This window comes from Corvus brachyrhynchos, unplaced genomic scaffold (genome assembly GCF_000691975.1).
Source record: "Corvus brachyrhynchos isolate BGI_N302 unplaced genomic scaffold, ASM69197v1 scaffold175, whole genome shotgun sequence".
Lineage (NCBI taxonomy): Eukaryota > Metazoa > Chordata > Aves > Passeriformes > Corvidae > Corvus > Corvus brachyrhynchos.
In genome coordinates this window covers 5,362,212-5,382,187 of record NW_008238448.1, presented here as the reverse complement: position 1 = coordinate 5,382,187, position 19,976 = coordinate 5,362,212, and the positions used below count along the sequence as shown (strand labels likewise).

The 19,976-nt window shown below is 42.2% G+C and overlaps 1 protein-coding gene across 1 annotated transcript; it reads left to right on the top strand.

Annotated features, from left to right (window-relative positions):
• Positions 1–515: 515 nt before the first annotated feature.
• SARAF (store-operated calcium entry associated regulatory factor) lies at positions 516–9,966 on the top strand (the record flags this gene model as incomplete). Its single annotated transcript, XM_017736739.1, has 5 exons — positions 516–710; positions 1,939–2,332; positions 5,373–5,481; positions 7,000–7,118; positions 7,612–9,966. Coding segments are annotated over 5 exons (843 nt in total), but the record flags the coding sequence as incomplete, so codon positions are not given.
• Positions 9,967–19,976: the final 10,010 nt, after the last annotated feature.

Genomic DNA, 19,976 nt, shown 5'->3' with positions numbered 1-19,976 from the left:
GGGGAAGAAGGGCTTGTGCCGCAGTCCGCGCTAGGAAGGCGTTTGGGTTTGGGCTCCCTCTGTATCGGCTTTTTTTTTATGAGTAATCCCGCACTGCGGTCAGTGGTGGCTGTCTGTATGCGAGGAGTAGCCCAGAGCCGCCTCGGAAGGAAATGGGGAGCTCTGCCATGTTTCCCTCTGGATGTCTGATGCTTCCTAGAGCTTTCTCTCGTAAAGATGCAGGCTTACTGCTTCGGTCTCTGTATCTGCAGCTTTTTCCTGAGAGGAGGCCCTTGTAGGCAAGAGGAGTGCACCTGCACAAGCGCTGACAAGCACTAGGAAGAATTTTTTCACAGGAAGGGTGATTAAATATTGGAATGGGCTGCCCAGGATGGTGCTAGAGTCCCTGGAGTGTTTAGGGAAAGGCTGGACGTGGTACTCCGTGCCATGGTCCGGTTGACGTGGTAGGGCTTGTTTATTGAGGTTAAACTCTATGATCGCAGAGGTCTTTTCCAGCCTAATGGCTTCTGTGATTCTTTGTGCTGCCTGTTTCAGGGAAGGTTCTGCTGCGGGATGTTCAGGTGCTCACTTTCCACAGAGGGCAATACACGACATCCAGGCGGACAGCCGCACTCCCTCAGCTCCAGTGCACAGGAGGCTCTGCGGGGTGTTCCCGTGTCCCTGAGGTTGTTCAGTGTTACAACAAAGGATGGGATGGCTATGATGTACAGGTAACTGTTTAAAACTTGTTAAACTGTTTATGAAATCACCTTCCCCCAAGCTGGTAAGTTCTGAAGGAAAAAAGAGTAATGAGCTAGGTTGTCAGTTCAGGTGCTTTTTGTTACATGAACTCTTGCAGCTAAAACTTAATCTAAATACTTTTAGATTTGGATTTTCCATAACTGCTGTAGGTGTATGTTTGAAATATCTTTGAAGGAGCTAATGTAAAAGCATGGCATAGAAAACCTTTGTTGGTTTTAAATAAAATGATGCTTGAGTTTATAAAATCAAACTCTTGCAAACCCCAGAGGATGCTCTTGAATTGTTATTGCTTTGTGGATTTCCATTTTTTATTAGCATGGAAAGGGCTTCTGAATATTTGCTCTACCTTTTAAAAACTAAATTTCAGACTTGCCTGACTTTTTCTTGCTCCTTAGGATGTGAGTGCTAGTCAGTAAATTGTCATGACCCTCTGTTTTGTTAGCTGTTACCAAGGATCCTGTCAATGGATAACCAGGAAACAAGGCTGAAAGTAATTGTTAAAACTGATACAGTATTGTGAAAGAACAGTCAAATCTGAATTGACAGTTGGTGCTGCTGTCCTGAATTATTAAGTTAGAAATGACTACTTTTTTATTTCCTCTCCAAAATACATGCCATGTGCCATTAGAGATCCCTGTGTTTGGGTACCTCAAGGAAACATGAGGTTGAGGATCCACCTATATTCAACCAGAGAATCCCCAGTATAATTGTTAAGTGTTGCACATGGATGCCTAATGATGTCTGTCCCAGTTTCTCTTGATTTCTGCACAGACAGAAATGGAATAGGGTGCACTGGATTTCAGGCTCACGCATTACATTTTTGGAGCTGCCATCGAGTTTGCACAGGACAGGCATTTATTAAGTAGCTGTTGCACAGGGTACAGCATGTTTTTAGAAGTACTGCTGTATCTAAAGAAAGGATATTTGAAAAACCTGTTCAGTGAAGAACTGAAATCTTCTAGAGTTGTAACTCTTCAGTGTTCTGAAAGATAAGATTTTTTTTTTTTAATTTAAGTTTTAGGATTTAAAATTCATTTGAACATCAAATTCCTACTCCTTTCAAAATAGGAGTGCACAGAAATGTCTTACTCTATGCCTCTTAGATGATTTGTTATTTCAGGGCGTATTTGGAGAAGCAGACAGGTGTTTTCATCTCTGGGGCAGTACGTTTTACTTTGTATTGTGTTTATTTTTCAGTGGCAGTGCAAAGCAGATTTGGAAAATGCATACCGTTTTGGACAACTAGAAGTGAGCTGTGAAGGCTACGATTACCCGGATGATCCTTACATCCTAAGAGGCTCCTGTAGTTTGCTGTTCAGGCTGGAGCTGACTGAGGAAGGTGAAAGGAAAGTGAAGAACTCCGGAAGCTTTGGCTCTAGCTATTACCAGTCAAGGAAAGATTATTCTGATTCTGGTTCTGGAGCAATTGTTGTAATTGTTCTTCTCATTCTTGCTTTTGGAGTATACAAGTTCTTCCTCAGCAACAACCAGCAGTCTCAGCAGAATTCTGGGGACAGTGATGGGTTCTCTCGGCCCTTCTGGCAGAGTCAGCAGGCACCTCCTCCTCCTGGTTTTAAGTCCACCTTCACAGGTAGGGCTCTGAGCCATTTACAGCATTCAAAAGAGCAAGCAGGATTGTCCTGTTTTATGTGTGGTAAGGGAAGGTGGGATAGAGTTAAAACCACAGCATTTGCAGGTGACTGCCGAATTGGCCTGCAGAGCCTACGGCCAGCTTTGCATTCTGCTCTTTGTTCAAAAGAGGAAATAAGGGCTTGGTGTTCCACAGGCTTTCAGGGCTGGCTGCCCTTTGAACCTTTGAAAAGCCATCTCCCCATGCTCTGCAAGCATTCTTTTCATCACCTGTGAAATAGCAGGATTGTGACAGGGGGAATGATTGTCATAGGTAATCTGGAAAAGAGAATGGTCTTACACAGCCGGAAACAAAACCATGCCAAAGGAGCACTTTGAAACTTTACAGAAGGGTCTTTCAGCCCTGATTTCATTCACAAAGCAGTTGATGGAGTTGAGTATCATGTGCCAGTCCTCTGTTTAGCAGTGCTTCAGTGTAGTCCCAGCAGCTGAAAGATCTGGTTCCCAGAGCAAAGAACAGTGTCTGTGGACAGTCATTAGCGGGTACAGCATCTGAATCTCATGTGGGGCCTTTCCTCTGAAGTTGAAAATTACAAAAGCAGTGACAAGGCTGCTGCTGGGAAAAGAGGCAGTTTTTCTTTTCCCAGAAAACTGGTGAGTTCTGTCACATAACAAATGGTCTTCCTCATAGTGTCTCAGGGAAATAAACATTGCTCATCTGGTGTCTGACTAACTCATTTAACTGGCTGTAAACATGCCAGCTACTCACAGCGCTGGAACTTAAATTACATTCTCACAACTTACATAATTTTTTTTTTTTTTTTTTTTTTTTTTTTTTTTTTTTTTTTTTGTAAAATAGAGAAGAGGTTTTGGCAAGAAAATACATAGCAAGGATTAAGTTTACTTAGTCAAAAGTTTATATTTTAATAATGGTTATTAATGCTTTTTCCAAGTTTTACTTAAGCAGCTTGGCCAACAGAGGGTGCAGTGTAATTCTTTTGGATACCCTAGTGCAGGGCGTGCTCAGCAGAAACTTTCAGCTGTACCTGCACCAGAAGATTAAAGGGAATCTGCTTCTGTTGGCATAGCAAATTTTGGGGGGTTTTTTTGCATGTTTGCATGTAGTTATGTCAGTCTGTCTGTCTGTGTGTGCATCAGTGGCCGTGTGTAGGCATGGCACTGGCTGTATGTGGTGGTCAATAAGAGCCCTGGTCATGACACACAGCTCTGTCACACTGGGCTCAGGTGAAACAGTGAAGAGTTATTTTCATTTTTTTCTGTTCAGTTCCTTGTCAATTAATTGCCCCCAATGCATTTTTTCTTTGCAGGAGTGTCAAGTCGGGCAAGGGCAGGGCCTTGAAAGAATGTTTTCTTGACTGGTGAAAACTGAGACACTTAAAATACACATTGGGAGCCATATAATGTTTAACTTGTGATGTTTTTAGTAAAATGTGATGTCAGTGATGTCTCTTTAGATTTCAGACAAGGTAAGGAGGAAAACTCTGAAATGTGGAGCCAGATTAAAAATACTAAGTGTTAGGATACTTCGTGCATTTAGTGTCTGCCTTACACTGCAGGAGCAGAGCAAAAGCATATCTCTGAGTATGTATGTCCATGTGTTCCAGGAATGTATCAGGCTTTTGGAGCCTGGACAGTAATGAAAAGCAATGTTGTTTACATATTGCTGTTAATATTTAATTTGCCTCATTTTAAATCCCCTTAACATGCAGAATGTGTCCTGTGAAACTTGTTTAGCTAGACTATCTTAATTAAATTCTGCTTTCTCTCTGTTAGTGGTTTAACATGATTCTTAATGTTTACTCTAGATATTTCAACAAAAAATTACTGGGTTTTGAGTCAGTGTTTGGTCATGGTGCTTTTAAACAAATGAGTTGGTTCATCTCTGATTAGCATTGTTTTTGCAGCAAATTAAGTCATTTTTTTGGTTGTTGCTCCAAATCAGCATAATTTAATGGTATATCATCCCAATGAGAGTTTATCTTTCTCCCCACACATTTCAAAATGAAATTCAACATCAAATCCGGTGTAGACTGAAACCGATTATTTTATTATTGTTTTGTCTTCTATGACTTCAGACAACTCATACCAGTTTGAAGACAAACCAGGCCCTGTGTAATTTTTACCTATGTCATCTTTGGCCCACTTGTTCAGGTGGGCATGGTTCAGGGACACCCTAATATTATCTTCAGTCCTTTTTATATATTTCCTTATGTATTAAGCCTGGGGCTGAGCTTATTCTTGCATCCATGATTTTTGCTAGATGATAAAATTATTTTAGTTTGGGTTTGTATTTTCTCTCTTCATTTTTAATGGAAGACATTTGTTCTGACTCAGAACCTCATGTTACGCAGGTCGCATGTAAAAAGATTTGCGACTCCTTCCCCCACGACCTGCAGTTGCATCAAGGTATTTGTCAAGCTTGGTGACTCATGCATAATAAAAACTTTGCAATGGGATTGCAGTTAGCTTGGCTTTTTGATAACATGTGCCAGACTCGGATTACCAGGAACAATACCAGTAATGTTAGCGTTACACTGAGCCACTGTGACTCAGATTGTGCAGCTGTGCTCAGTGAGATTAGGAGCCCTGTGTCTTTGTGGTTTGCTCGCCGCACAGCGTTACCTACTTGATTTGTGTTCCTGCATCTGCTTCTGGCCTGCTCTGTGACCTTCAGCAGATTATTCTTTCTTCATTTCCTTTTCTATTTTTAATCTAGCTTGTCTGTTTATAGATCAGAAGGCAGGGACTCTTTCTATGTTTTGCAAACATCAGGGCTGTGAGATGAAGTGGAAGCAGATTTTTAACATAAAACTCTTTACAGTAGTGTTCATTTATGTGGGTTTTCCTGCTTTCTGAAATATGAGGCCTTTCAAGTTAAGCTTGATCAAGAATCTGCTGAAATCAGGACAGTTTGTTTTCTAATTTTCCGTTATCTCTAACAGGAGAGAACCTTGTTGCAACAGCTGGCCTGAGGATTAGGCTATTACTAACTGATGCTTCCTATCTTCATTTTGTTTAAGATGACAGCAGCTTCGGAACGCATTCCCATCATGGAACCAGTTCAGGACCAGGATTTTGGACTGGATTAGGAACAGGAGGCTTGCTAGGCTACTTGGCAGGCAGTTACAGGTAAAATATGTATACTATCAGATTTTAAGCATTTAAGCTTTCAGGGGATATGCCATATACTATGTTGACATTGTTTCTAAGCTTTCAGGCCTGTGTCATTCAAGCTATAAAATCCTACTGCTAGAAGAATTTTGAGCAGCTCTTTGTAGCACCAGGACCAGAGACATTTCAAACATGTTTCTGAGGAAGAATTGGAAAGACTGAGGTACTTAATTCTGCTTCCTCTGACCTGGCATGATGTCCTGCAAATTTAAATTGAGCATTTAAACGATTTATCTGCAGAATGCCTTAAAACACACATAGTCATATTAAGCATATAATCATCTGTAGATGGGTCTCTTGTATCAGTGTCGTATGTCCTCAAATAAGTCTGGATGGCCATATTTGCTATAGACTTTTAGACATGTAGAATGCATCATTTTTAGATTAACAGTTTAAAGAGAGCAATTGCTGCCATTCTAGGTTTCACTGGAGAAAATACGAGATTCCTGCAGGAAATCTTCAGAGCCTAAGCAGTTTTCTCTATTTATCAAATAACTTGCATATGTATCAAGTCTATTCCTGTAGTAATGTAACAGATTAGAGAGTAAGATTTATGGACAGGAGTGTGCTAAGCATCTTCATTGTAAAGTTATGGGCTATTTTTAATAACAGAAGCCTTATATTCATTCTGCTAAGAAGTTTTCTAAGGTATAATGTGTTGAAATTTTTATTGCCCTGTTATTTCTTAAGTCTTAAATATATGACTCTTGTGTTGAGGCACTATATTTATGTAGTATCTACATACAGGTTAGTTCCCTGATTTCTACACAAACCTCCATTTCAGGAGCCACAAATTGTTGTTCAAGATTAGAGATGTAACTGAGTAAGTTCAAATACATGAACAAGCTTCCTAACTTGGGCTTCTTTTTGTTTAAAACAGTCTTTGGTCCACTGTTGTTTAATTTGGTATTTTAGGCTTTTGAAATTATGTGTCTCAAAATGCTGGTGCCAGGAAGTGTGAGAGAGCTATTTGTAAATTTCAACAGCAGGAAATTCCATATCCATGGAAGCAAGTAATTTTAAGTCAATGAGTCAAAGACCATGATATGTTAGTGTTATTGATATGACCTTTTCAAAATAGTTAACAGAAGGATGTTTTCTCTTGCCAAACATGGCTGGGATGTAGGTGATACCAAAATGCATTTAAACTTCAGATTTCAAACTTCTTTCTTGTCTGACAAAATCTACGGTCAAAATTTCAGAGATAAAAATTTCCTCATTTGCAGTTGTTAGAATTGCTTATTCTGAAGAACAAAGCTAATTTCCTTTTGAAAGTCTACAGATCATGATATCACAGCACTGGGTATCCTTGCTCTCAACGTGTTAAATACATTAAATAGAAACATTTCCAGCTTTGAAATAACTGCTTACAGTTTTCCCTTGGAGGTGCAGTCAGTTCTCTTGTTTGGAATGGTATCTTCTTAATTTTTCCTAAGGCCACTAATGAAGCCTTTCTTCTGCTTTGTTTCGTGCCAGAGCACAGCCGCGTTCCCCGTATCACAGTATGTGGACAGATCCCACAGCTGCACCTCCTATGAACGGGTACTCAAGGAATTCCACAGAAGGCAGCAGTTCAGGAACAAGAACTGCTTCTGGTAAGGCAAAACACCTTTTAATTTCCTGAAGCTCAAGAGACTTTGACCTATCAAAAACATGCAGATGTTAGTTGAGGTTCAACAAGCCTCTTGTTTTATTTTACCAGTTGGTGTAGGTGGCATGTAATGATGTCCCTTCCTTCCATTCCCTATGGAAGTAGGGAACCATTGTGAGGCATGAAATTCCCCACAGGCCTGCGGTGGGCATGGCACCACCAGCATTTGGCTTGTCTTCACTGGCAAGGTGCATTAATTTAAGGCTTTCCCTTCTCTAGCAAACATGCACAGACATGTTCTCTGTAGAATGCAGGTTGTCTAATCTGCAAGAGCAGAATAGTTTCCAGGCCAGTCAGCCCACAGTTGCTTGCTGTTCCATTTCACGTGAATATGTTTACCTTGTCTCCCTTGCCACCTTTAGCCTTTTTAGAACTAGAGAGTTCAGTGGAAAGGCCATGGGGGAGCTGACTTTTTTTTTTTTTTTTTTTCTTTGCAGGCTTTGGGGGCACAAAACGAAGATGAAATCCTTGACATTATTACATCAGAGTGATTGAACTAAATCTTGTTGTGTACTTGTACTTCTTTTAGTAGTAGTATACTTCAGAAGTGAATATGAGGTATGAAGGACTAGGCAAAGAATTCCTCACTTTCTCTGTGGACTCTGACTGCTGTTTAGGGTATCACAGGTGCTGGAACATCCAGTGTTTCAAATCAGCAGCATGTCATGCAGAAAAAGCTCATCCAAGTTAAGAAGAATGATGTTACAGTGACTGTACTTGAGGGATTATGGCAATGACAGCCTTACCAGATTTTCAAAGCATGTATCTTACTACTCATGTTCTGGGTTTAATTTCATTTGATCCAGGATTTCTGATATTCTTTTCCTCTTTCCTGGTAGTCCAGCATCTACCTGATACGTAAGAAGGGCTGTTCTTTGAAGCTACTTTTGTTCACCTTTGCAGAATTCATGTGAACTTTACTGTAAGTGCAGTCAGCTACTCAGATAAGTGTTGGAGTTCTTCCTCAGTGGACAAGAGCAAAACTGTATATGAAGAGACTAACATTAATATTTGTATCTGTGCTGTGTGACTGTTGGAGCCAAATTGTGCAGATTCATGGATTCTCAACGTTTTAGAGCTTATCCAAGGTGACTGTGCAAATCTATGGGATTTTGTCTCTAATTTACGGGGGTAAATAAATAAGTAGCCTGGAAATTTGGACCTGTTTCTGGAAGACCGAGGTAATTTAAATTCAGGTGATTACAGATATTTTGCCTCCATCAAGGCCACAGACTTTCCTTTTAATGGTGGATGTTTGCAGTGCTGTGAAAACTTGTGATGTGAATGGTCTGTCCTGCTAGATGACCTGTCCAGAGCACAGTAAAGCATTGAGAAAGGGAAGGGAATGCTCTTAATGCAAAGATGGTGGAATCTCTGGGACACAGCAGGCCTTGATACTAAGCAAAGAAAGGAACGTGAATATCTAACAGGATGTAAACTTCCCCAACTGTGGTTATTAAAACAAAGTGCTGTCAAAAAGTGGGAAGCAGAGAGGCCTTGCTTTGTTCTGTGATGGTATTTTGGGGCCTGTGAAGTGTCATACAGTAGTTCTTGGGTGATTTACTCTCTCCTGGGAGAGGCATTGCTGGATAAAAAGCAGAGAAATTTCTCAGGGTTGTGGGGAGAGAGGAAGAGTGAAAAACGGGCTGCTTGATTACCAGCTCTTCTCCCGAGCCATGCTAACGGAGTGTAGAAGTGTTTGTGTGTGCACAGCTCGCGTATGCTGGCAGCAGCCAGAGAAGCACTATCTTCCAGCCTTGTGAAAATACTGTGTCTGGGAGCTGATACCTGCTATTACAGCAAAAGCAAAGCACTGCTGAGCTGATACAAGGTGCATCTGCACAAGGAGATTCAGTAGGTCTGGTTAGTCTAAGAAACTGACTCCAGCATAACTCACCAGAGAGCAGCCATGTCCATTCGTGAGTACAGAAGCTCATATGGTAACACCCAAGTTCGTTGTGTGGCTTAAGCAACCAAAAGAGAGAAAACAAGAAAAGAAAACAAACAAAATAATACATAAGCAAGCAAAACCAGCAAAACCCAGACATCTTTATGAAGCAGACAGACAGAAAAGGTGGTTCATGAAAAAGTGCTTGTACTTCGTGTTATTTTGAAAGTATCAAATGAAATTGATAATTTGAGGGTAAAGTGATGGTTTGCTTCTCAGAGCTCCCTGAGGGTTGGGGGAAAATAACTGCATTAATAGCCTGCACTATGAACCTAAAAAGGGAAAGCTCTACCTTTTATGAGAAGAAAGTCCATGGTAAATCTTACCTTTATGACATAGTGTAGCAAAAAAATGTATTTTAAATATGGAGTCTCTACTTATTTTTAAGTGTATTCAGGTTAAGCTGGTCACAGTCAATAATTATGCCAACTAATCGCATAACAATGAAACCGGATTTTTTCTAACTGGGTAGCTTGAAGCCAAAGTTTGCTCTCAAATTACAGTATGTTATGAAATGTTTTAGACAATGTTTACATTTTTATTTATGTATTTATAGTTTCTGCATGAAATGTGATTTGATACCTAAATCTGATGAATTACATAGATTCTGAATCTGTAGGATATTTTTGCCCTTCCCTTTGATAAAGGAATGAAATAAGTGAATAAGGAGTATTTTTGTTTTTAAATCAGTGTCTTGAGGCCTGCAGGGATGGAATTGTGTGTTTTCTCAGAGTCTGTCTCATCATCCACTTCCTGGGTTGTGTAATACCATCCTTTACCCTCAGATGCAGAGTGGGTAAGCTGTATGTTGTTTCAATAAAATAAAACAATACTGGGAATAGAGTTATTGCATTGATTAAGTTTTCAATAACAAAACACTGAACCCTATAAGGAATTGAAGGCTGTCTTGTAAATCAAGGTTTGGCATCTGAGTCTGCAGAAAAACTGTTATGTGAGCAAGTTCCTGCTCTTACAAGGTGGTGAGCTGAACCCTTCAAAAGAATTTATAATCACTGCTGCTGTTCCTGGTTGTGGACAGAGCAGAATTCAGCACAGGGATAGCCCAAGCTGATGTACTGGCTTCTTACACAGAGGTTGTGTCACTGCTGAACAGAGACGTGGTCTACACACAGAGTTAAACATCTTGGCAGTTGTAAACTGGTGTTAAACAAAGGCCTGCAAATCCTGCTGTCAGTGTTTCCTTTGTCAAATGTTGCTGATGCTCCTGAGTGAAAAGAACTTGTGGAAGGCAGCTTAAAGCTGATATTTGTGAGAGACCTTGAACTTCCTTCCTGAGCATCAGATCTGGAAGCTCCTAGTCTCCCTTCTGCTCTTGGGTGGGGTTTTGGAAGCATTTTCACAGCAACTTCATTGCTGCAAGGCATATGTAAATGCTTAAACTGTTAAATGCTGTTGTAGATAGTTGCAATTCTAGTTGGCACTTGGGACCAGAACTGCTGGTACTGTGACAAGGCTTACATCCGCACACAAAGCTAAAACTCATTACAGAAACGAAACTCCTGGTTTTACAGCTGACTTCCCATGAAGCATGTGACAAAAGGAAAAAAAAAGATAGAGATAAGCTTTCTCAGTGCTGCTGTGTCTTGTGACTCAGCTGCCAGGTCAGATCTTGGCTGGTTCTGCGGACTCTCATGCTGTGCACCTTGCTCTTTTCCCTGGATGCCATGTGTGTGTTTGACTTAGCACCAAAGCAAGATGGTAGGTGGTTGGTTTTAAAAATAAAATTCCTCCGTGGTCATCACTTTACATCACTGAGTTCCAAAACGGGAATTAAGCCAGGTGGCACAGTTTCCAGCACTAGAAGCTGTTGCAGAGAGAAATTACTGAAGTAACAAGCAATACCTACCTGCCTGCACAGCTGTCTAAAAGCTGAAAACGCAGCACTTGCACATAGCACCAATTACAAGTGCTGTATTTTTTCTTCCTTACTAAAGCAAAGTAGTATTAATATTTTCAGAAATAGCCCAGCTGCCTGTGAACTAAGGTATATGAGCAAACCCACAAAAGTATTAAAATCTCACAGCAACGCAGTGTGAACCAGCAATCAGTGCTGTTGTCTCTTGTTGTGTCTAACGAAACATAACATCAGTTCCCTTGTTTTCCTTCTGTACCTGTTGGGGTAGCTCAGGGTTGAGTGCTGTGTGGGAGAGGCTGCTTATCACTTGGCATATTTTGCTGAAACCTTCCTTTGCAGCCAGTTCTTTTGCTTTCCAAATATTGTGTGTAGCTGCAGTAGTCTTCACTTTCTGACACCCCTTTTTCTATTGCAGCTGTGATTTGCCAATGCTAATGGAAATAATCAGCAGACTCCCTTTATGTGGCCTGTATATCTTATCTCCCACTGTGTTCCATCTTATAGTTCCCTCTGTTCCTGCTGGGGGTCAATGTTTCTTTAACAAGGAAAGGACGAGCAGTTGTAAAAAGTGCGTTCAGCTGGGAATGGATGGAGTAGATAGTGATGAAGTCACGGGAGCCAATTGTCAGGCTGTGAATTGACCTTTGTGGGCAGTATGTCTGTGGAAGGACTTTTTTAGCTTTCTGTCAGAGAAGCATTTTTGTCAAAGGTACACTGTGGCAGCTGGGGATTGGAGCAGATTAAGGGCTGGTGAACTGGCAGCAAGGAGACCTAAAAACATCCTTTCCATCCTAATTTAGGAATGACTAAGACTTGTATCACCAGGAAGCTGGCCTAGGATGTGCTAGCTCAGCCACTCCACAATCATGCCATTGCAAATCCTGTAAGCAGATGTATGTTCAAAGATACCAGGTGCTTCTGAAAATGCCAAGCAGAAGAAAAGTGACTTGGCCGTGCATCTGTGTTTCTTTCCTGCTGCAGTGTGACTTGGAGTGAACAGAGAAAGCCAAACATGGAAAGAGCAGCAAGCAACTATGACAAAGGGTAGCAAGTTTACATCTACAGTAGGCCAAAGCCAGGCTTGCAGGTGCAGTCTGTGTCCTAGTATGTCCTGCCTGCTCCCTCTTCTCACACAACAGCAGTTGTATCAGGATTATTTTACTGGATTTAAAAGTTTATCTTGCATCCCTGAAGTTCAGTCCTACAGACAATTAGCAGTAATATGGATTGACACCTTTTGCTCTGAGGGCCATCTAAGCCATACCATAATGCAGACTTCAAACTACCCACTGTGAAATTTGGAGGAGACGAATCATTGCCTGCTTAAAGACCAGATTCTCTGAAGTACTGCAAAGGGAGCTTTTCCTCATTTACTGCATTTGACTTGACTTCCCTGGCACCAAGACTTGTGCAGTCTTTGCTGTGCAACTTTATTTAGATGTCATTGTGCAGGATCCTATGAGACTTGGCCTTGAGATCACAGCCCTGACATCATTGTTCCTGTAAGCCGCCTTCTGTATGCCTCCTGTGTCCTTGTAATCAGCGTGTGGGGGGGATGTCTTTATTGAGGCAGCACTGGAATTACCAGCAATCCAAAACACCTTTTGCTGCTGCTGCCTAATGGGAGTGAGTTGTTCATCTCCCAGTCAGCTCCTGTAGTCATTTTCATGTCCTTTAGCAGCTGTAAACATATCACATCTGCTTTAACGGACAGACAGCAATTGCAGCTGGGGGAAAGGGAAAAAAAGTACAATGAATGTAGATAAAACGTTGAGTTGGAACAATTTTGCAGAGCTAACCTTCATGCTGGGATTACTTTATCAACATTCTTCTCCAGGAGTTGGATGAGTACTTTATTGATGTGGATTTAAATAATGCCATCAGTGTCTTCTGCACTGCGAGAGTGGAAGACTTAGAACTGTACCAGGTTTGGTGTTCAACAAAATCAGACCTGTTTGGGGCTCTTTGTAGTTTGATACACAGCTTGCAAAGAATTGGTACCAGTAAAAAGTGAGGTTAGATCAGTGCAGAAGTTCACATGGTTGCAGCATAGACATAAACAAACTGATCTGTGCTGTTTCTGAAACCGAGGTGAAAACAAGCTCCAATCAGGCTGAAACAGCTCAAAGTTGTTCCTGTCTTTGCTTTGAGCTAAGGAGATCCTGTTCGGCACAAAGTGTCATCTGCTGCTGACAACTACTGTCAGCGCTGAAGTTCTCTTTGCCTTAGGTAGGCAAACCCTGTGTCCTCATCCAGACTGTCAGAAAATCAGCCAGGCCCCCTGGGTCATAGTCCAGTGTGATTCTGAATTGGCAGGCTTAGGTGGTTAATTCTACATTAACGGGTGGAACAATTTATTTCCTTTTTAACAAGGAGCTGGGGATTAGGCTGTAACTAAGTGAGTGTGTAAAGAGCTGAAACAGTGCAAACATAAGTGAGGAGAGGAAGACCATACTTGACTCAGGTAATCCAGTTTTGCATAAGATACTAATACATTCCCTTTTGCCTAGCTGATGCAGCTGCTAAAGAGGAGATAGGGTTTGGGCAGATACTGACTTTTAAATTGTGAAACTGCTTTGGACATAACTGAGAAACAGAACTTTCTGCAGCAGCTGAGAGAGAAGCACAGCGTGAACCATCCTCCAAGGGCATTCAGCCTGAGAAGAGGAGGGGAGAACAGGAAGTCCCACACAGAAACCAGTGAGTGTTTCTAGCCTGAACCTGCTACCGAGGCATCTGTTCCTCTCCAGTCTTTGTGTGCTTAAGCGCCTGAGAGGCCTCATGGAGCCACGAGTGCTACCACTTAGCCTCAGCTTGGCAGACCTCCAAGCCAAGAGGCTGTGGGTGAGGGAATATTGTATTTAATGACCTTTGGACAGTATGTCAGGAGAGGCCCAGGAAGACAGCTGAGCTACAGGAATGTTTCATGCCCTGGAATGACAAATAAATCAACGGTATGGAACAGTCAGCAGCAGAGACCTTTAAGAAGAGATGTAGAATGCTCTGGTGGAGCCAGCCGGCACACTGGAGGGTGTTCTTGTACACTGTGGCTGCAGCAAGCTGGAGGAGCTGCATCCCATGGTCTGCATGTGGCTTATGAAGACTCTGTATTGGTTCAGTTGCTGGGTCAGTGCTGGCCGTTCTCTTGCTCTCCTCCCAAACGCTCGGCCTAACCATACATTTTCACAATCTTGCCAGCTCAGAAATCACGTGCACCTTGAAACACAGGCAATCTGGTTTATCAAACTTTGTACCACAACATATTCTAAAGGCCAAAACTGAAGATGAAAAGGAAAGGATTGGGTGATTTTGCTTAAAAGCAATACATCAGTGACTGAGCCATTACACGACTTCTGGCTGAAAAAGCCCTAGAACTTGAACTCCAGAAACAGAAGGTGTTAATGGCCTCCATCAGAGTCGGGGTACTGGAGTAGGCAGAGCTTTCCTCCAGGGCAGTATGATAGCTCTTACACCATTGTCTATGAGGATAAGGATCTACTTATCCTAGGCACAGCCCCCGAGCACAGAAAGGTAATGACGACTGAAAAACGCTTTGCACAGACTGGAAAAAGAAAAGGATGGATCATACTGGGCAGTGTTTTACCCCCAGTAAGACACAATCCCCTTCCTTCAGGTCCCCCAGACAAAAGACTGGGGGCAAGGATCACCCTGCAAAGATGAAGGGGAGGTGGGTTTTCTAGTTCCTTTCTTACCTTGTGGGCAGTGGTTTATTGGCTCAAGATGAGCTGCAGAGATACTTGGGAAAAGAGTGAAAAGGGAGACATTAATAATGGGGGTTTGAGACTTACCTGTGTGTCAAAGGTGAATGGCAGTTGTTAATGACAGCTTTTGTTTTGTTTGTTTTTTTCTGGCTTCCCATTAAGAAAAAAATGAGGACAATAGAAAAGTAATTTTCTCTGCGTAGAGTACTGCATTTTCCATATGTAAAGGAAATGTTAGGCCTTGCTTAAACCTGGGCTTTAGCCAGTGTTGTACTGAGTGATGTGACTGCACCAGTGAAACCTTTCTTGAAATTGTGCTACAACCCCACAACTTATCCCGAGAACAGAAGGGCAAGAAACACCCCTGGGTGCTTTGTTCATGATGGGAAAGATGTGTGCTAATGTCTTTACAAACAGTTTGATGGGTGAAGGTATGGGTGTTAACATCTTTGAAATGGGTCTTCACGTCTCCACTAACTTTGGGCACCAGGTTTGTTGCAGAGCCCAGACAGTTTGGCTCCTGAAACAGACAAGTGGGTCTGCATAAGCCCGAGTTTCTGAACTTTGGGGTAAAATAGTAGGTTCAAGGGGGGATATGTGGGAGGCAGTTCAGGAAGGCTGTACCTTCCTGCTACCTCAGCCAATGGGGGAAGGAAGAGGGCAACGTGCGGCCGGGAGTTTGGGATAAAAGGAGGCTGCGCCCTCTGAAACCTCAAAAGAGGAAACCCTGTGGGCCTGTGCCTCAGTGGAGTTTCTTCCTTCATTCTGTGGGTGTGTGCCCCAGTGAAGTTTCTTCCTTCATACGAATAAAGTTACAGGACTCTTCTGTCTCCTCTTTGGACGTAAACCTCTGGTGTTTGTGGGTTTTCCTGACATTCAGACAGTAAGTGGGTGTCCTGTGTGGTGCAGCTTTCCTAGCGTGGAAAACCACGGCATGGCCCAGTGTTGAGCATTTGAAAAAGCCCGTACAATTCCAGGGGAGTGAACAGAGAGCATGCTCAGGAAAATGCTCATACACTTCACTGATTCTTAGGGATTATTTCAGGCTAGTGAAACGATGTTTCTGTTGACTGAACAATTACTAGAGGCAAAGTGGAAAAGTTTATATGTTTATTTAGACAATGTTTTCAACTTTTCCCCTCAGAACAGTTGCGCTGCTGAAAACAGCAAAGGTTGGAGAGCTGGGCTGGAGTGAACGCTGGAAGTTTTTTTGTCTCTTTTTAATCTTATCACATGATTTAAAGTATCCTTCCCTTGCTACTGTACAATCTTTAACCCCTCCTCCAGTCCCTGGTACTGCAAAGGTACAGCTCTTCCAGAGAGTCAGACTTGGGTTAAATATTGCCTGGTTGTCAGAGGGCAAGCTGGTGCTTGCAGCAGGTGGGAGAACAGGCAGTGGTTGCTGTTCTGGGAAAGATAGGGCAAAGACTCAGTGAAGGAGGAAACAGAGGAAGGAAGGGCTTCATTAAAGGGTGAACATCCCACATGGGTTTGACTGAGTGACACTTCCAAGCCAGTGGGCATAGGAAGCCTGGTGAGAAGCAAGAGCAAGAGGATTGTGACTTAAATGCAGAGGTGTTTAGCAAAGTTAGGTGGAATTTCTGAACCTGAAGTAAGACAGACTCTTGCCAGCAGGACTTACTGAGAGCAGACATGCAGCATGGAGTTTGACTTGCTGGGAACAAAGGGGAAACCAAGGGACAGGACTGTGGTCAGAACAGCTGAGCCCCACCACATAACCACGTGTTCCATCTAAAGGGGGCCTTCCTCCTCCCTTGCTCTTCCTCTCACCCAGCAATTGTACATTACATCTTCTCTCCTCCCCACATAATCCCTGTTGTTTTCAATTAGCCAGTGGCAAAGAGCAGAGGGCTGTTGCTTAAGCAACAGTTGCTCATCCAGGGAACTGTTGTCAAACACCAGGCACACTATTCCCAACCCTATCGTCGTCCAATACAAAAGATGTACAGCTCCAAATCCAGTTACACCAGTACTCCCATACGAGAAGGGCCTTTAAAAACAGTTTTGCAAGTTGTTGCAGCTGCACGTCTGTTTAGGCTGTGGCACTGTAATTTCAGGCACAACATTACCCTCCCCTTCCAAATAGTTACTCAGGCAACTTTAGTTTTAGAAGCCAGGAATTGCTGCAGAGGATTAGGTGCTGTGTGCCTAGCCCTGACACCCAGCTGCACAGCTTTCAGCTGCAAACTTGAGAGCACATTTTCCACATCTCTTGGTACCTACTGCCTCTCCTTTCCATGGACTGAAATCATGTGGAACCAACCACATAAATGGGAACTGTGTAAAGTCTGATGGCACAAAATTAACCATTCAGAGCATCTTGAAACAAACAGGACTTGACAGGATGTGTTCTGTGCCAGGTTTGTGCTTTGAGTCAGATGGCTGTGGTGGATTAGGTCTGGCAGTGGCAACCTGAACACTGGGTTTACTGCTTGGTAAAATCACAGCAACAGCAGTTGGAAACAGTCTTATGTTAGAAGCTGAAAGATGTTTTGAAAAGGCTATGTTAAAATAGGTACAAATATTAAGCCTGATTGCTTGTAGAGAAATATCCTCTGAATAAAAAAGGTAACTTTCAGTAAGTACCTTTTTGAAGAGTCTTAGTCTTATTTGTGCATGATATTTTGTAGTGTATGAAATGATGCCTTTGCCAAAGTTTGTCCCTTCACAGTATCAACTGCTATCCAAGAAGGCAGCGAAACCATAACAAATGCAATCTGTTCTGTGTGCTTTTCTGAAAGAGCAAAGAGCAAGTAGCTAAGTGTGGATAACCTTCTGGAAACTCATATTCCCTCAAACTGACCCCTGTTACACCCACTTCTAGGCAGAAGTGAGAACATGGCGCTTCCACTGATCTTGTAAGGTAGGAAAAACCAGTGCTACTCACAGATGAGGAGCTTTTTGGAGAGGTAGTTTTAATATGTGTTGTTCTACTGATCCTGTTCACCACACAGGTGTGGAAACCTTCATGCTAGAAGGAGGGAGGAGGTGCCACAGTGGAATGGCTATGAGTCAGAGAATTTTACTGACTTTTAAAAAAAATAATTTATTAGATTGGTCTCATCATGAGATCTGTGTCTACTGAAAGCTGTAGAACAAGCTTGTTCAAAAGGATTAAGGCCAGGATTTCTGAGATGTAAGTGATGCTGCATAGAGCTTGAAATTTTGGCCCAATCTGTCTTTCAAACATGACATGTCTTGTAAGTAGCAAAGGAGGCAAAACAAAACAGATGGAGACCATTTTTAACCCAGACAGCAATGCTTTTTCTCCACCAGCACTAAAAGAGATTCCTCCCAGAGCACAATACTACAAAGTGTATATATGGTGTGAGGCTCTGAATAGTGTTTGCATTGTTAAAGCAAGTGCTTGTAGGCTCTATTCCTGGCAGTGAAGCAATTAATATTTAATTTTTTTAGAACACTGGAACCATAAACACATTTTTACCACATTAACACAGACAGTTACGGCACATTGGTGTACTTGCAGAGTACAAAAGTTGAGAAATCTGGTCAGACTGGTTTCTGAAAGGTGAAAGAGATCTCTGTTGAAGTGATAAACATTAAAATACTATTAAGATAACATTAATAGTGGTGCTTTCAGAGAAGCCTAAGCAATTTGGTCACTAGAAAAAAAAATGAGGAAAACCAGATGGTGCAAAAAACCTTCTTCCAGGCAATGAACCTAAAAGGGCGCTTATGTCAAATTCAGTTGTGAAATTATACACAAAGGAAAGAACCAAAGTTCCCTCAGGAATCTCAAGTCATCTAAAATACTTTAACAATTCTAAATGCAGTGCCTTTATTTTTATAACAGATGGATGTTAATATTGAAATATGCTTTCTATTAGAAACGCAGTTGCAGATCCCTGCTCTCCAGCTGATGCAGGATGGAAACAATCCATCTGAGTGTTAATGTCAGGTTTCTTGTTTTGGCAGAAGTTTTTATTTATGATTGCATTTTTTGCAGACATTACAGGCTTTGATGTGGAACATTTCTTTCACGATACATATTCACTGCAGGACTGTCTATATTCAAGCTGCTCGAGAGCATCCTGACCACGGAATAATTGGTGTAGCCACTTCCGCGTGCTGCTAAGATTTCTTGGAGTGCACATGTGGGATTTTTTTGGAAAGCACTGGAGAGCTAACTGCACTTGACTGCTGTCATAGCTTAGGAGTGGTGCAACTTGGGTTTTAACCTATAAATCTGGTGGGGCAGCCCTAGAGTTAAGGGGGTTTGTGAATGGCTCAGACTTGACATAGAGCTCAAAGGAGTTTTTCACCGGGGAGCACATCTTTTGTGTTTGCCTGGCATAAGGAGAGCGTTGAGCAAAGAAGGAGCTGTCTGCGAATAAGGTAAGTTCTGCAGGAAGAGGGGTAGGCAATGGCAATGTCAAAACTGCTTACAGAAGCTGGACTGAAGTTGGGTTAGATTTTTTGGAGCCAAGTGGTCTGAGCCGGTAGCATCCATGTATTTTGTAAAGGCAAAGCTTTGATGTGAGTCTGTCCCCCTGTGTGTTCAAGTTTCTTTGCCAGAGTAGCTGCTCAGAGCTGTAACCTTTATTAGTACCAGAGCACAGCTGTGCTCTAAGCACCCTGCTCCAAACTATGAGTATCCTGAGAGCAGTGAAGAAGGAAGAAAGACACATGGAGTTTGCAAGGATGTGGTGCTTAGGCAAGGGACCTCAGGTTAAGGTTTTAGGGCAACCTCTCCCAAATAAATCCATAACATAATACATAAAAATATGTATAAATTTGTAATACAACATACACGTATTACAGAGTTTCTCTTCTGGATGATGAAAATGACAGGCAGGCATATATGGAGGTTGGAGAAAGGAGCTTGCCCTTGGGAAACAGAAATAGCTAAGTAGAAGTAGGGCCAGTTGGCAAGACTGGCCAGCACACACAAAACATCTCTGCTGTTCAGGCTAGGAAGGCTGTTACTCACAGGAGTAGATCAGGGATACTTTTTACATGCTCAGTTTAAATATCTAACAAAGTATCTTTTTGCTCCTTCAACAACTCCTGATGTAGTTTGTATTCTCCAGTTGTTTTTGTAGCTAGGGAAAAACCCCATTTACTTTCTCCAGTTTCAGAGACATTTCTGCTTTGCTAGCTGGGGTGGCTGGCCCTGCCTGCACCCACTGCCAGGCGGTGCAGCACAGCTCGCTTTGAAGTTGGCCAGATGACACAGAGAGAGGGGTTTTTGCAGTCTCCCAGTGGTGTCAGCTC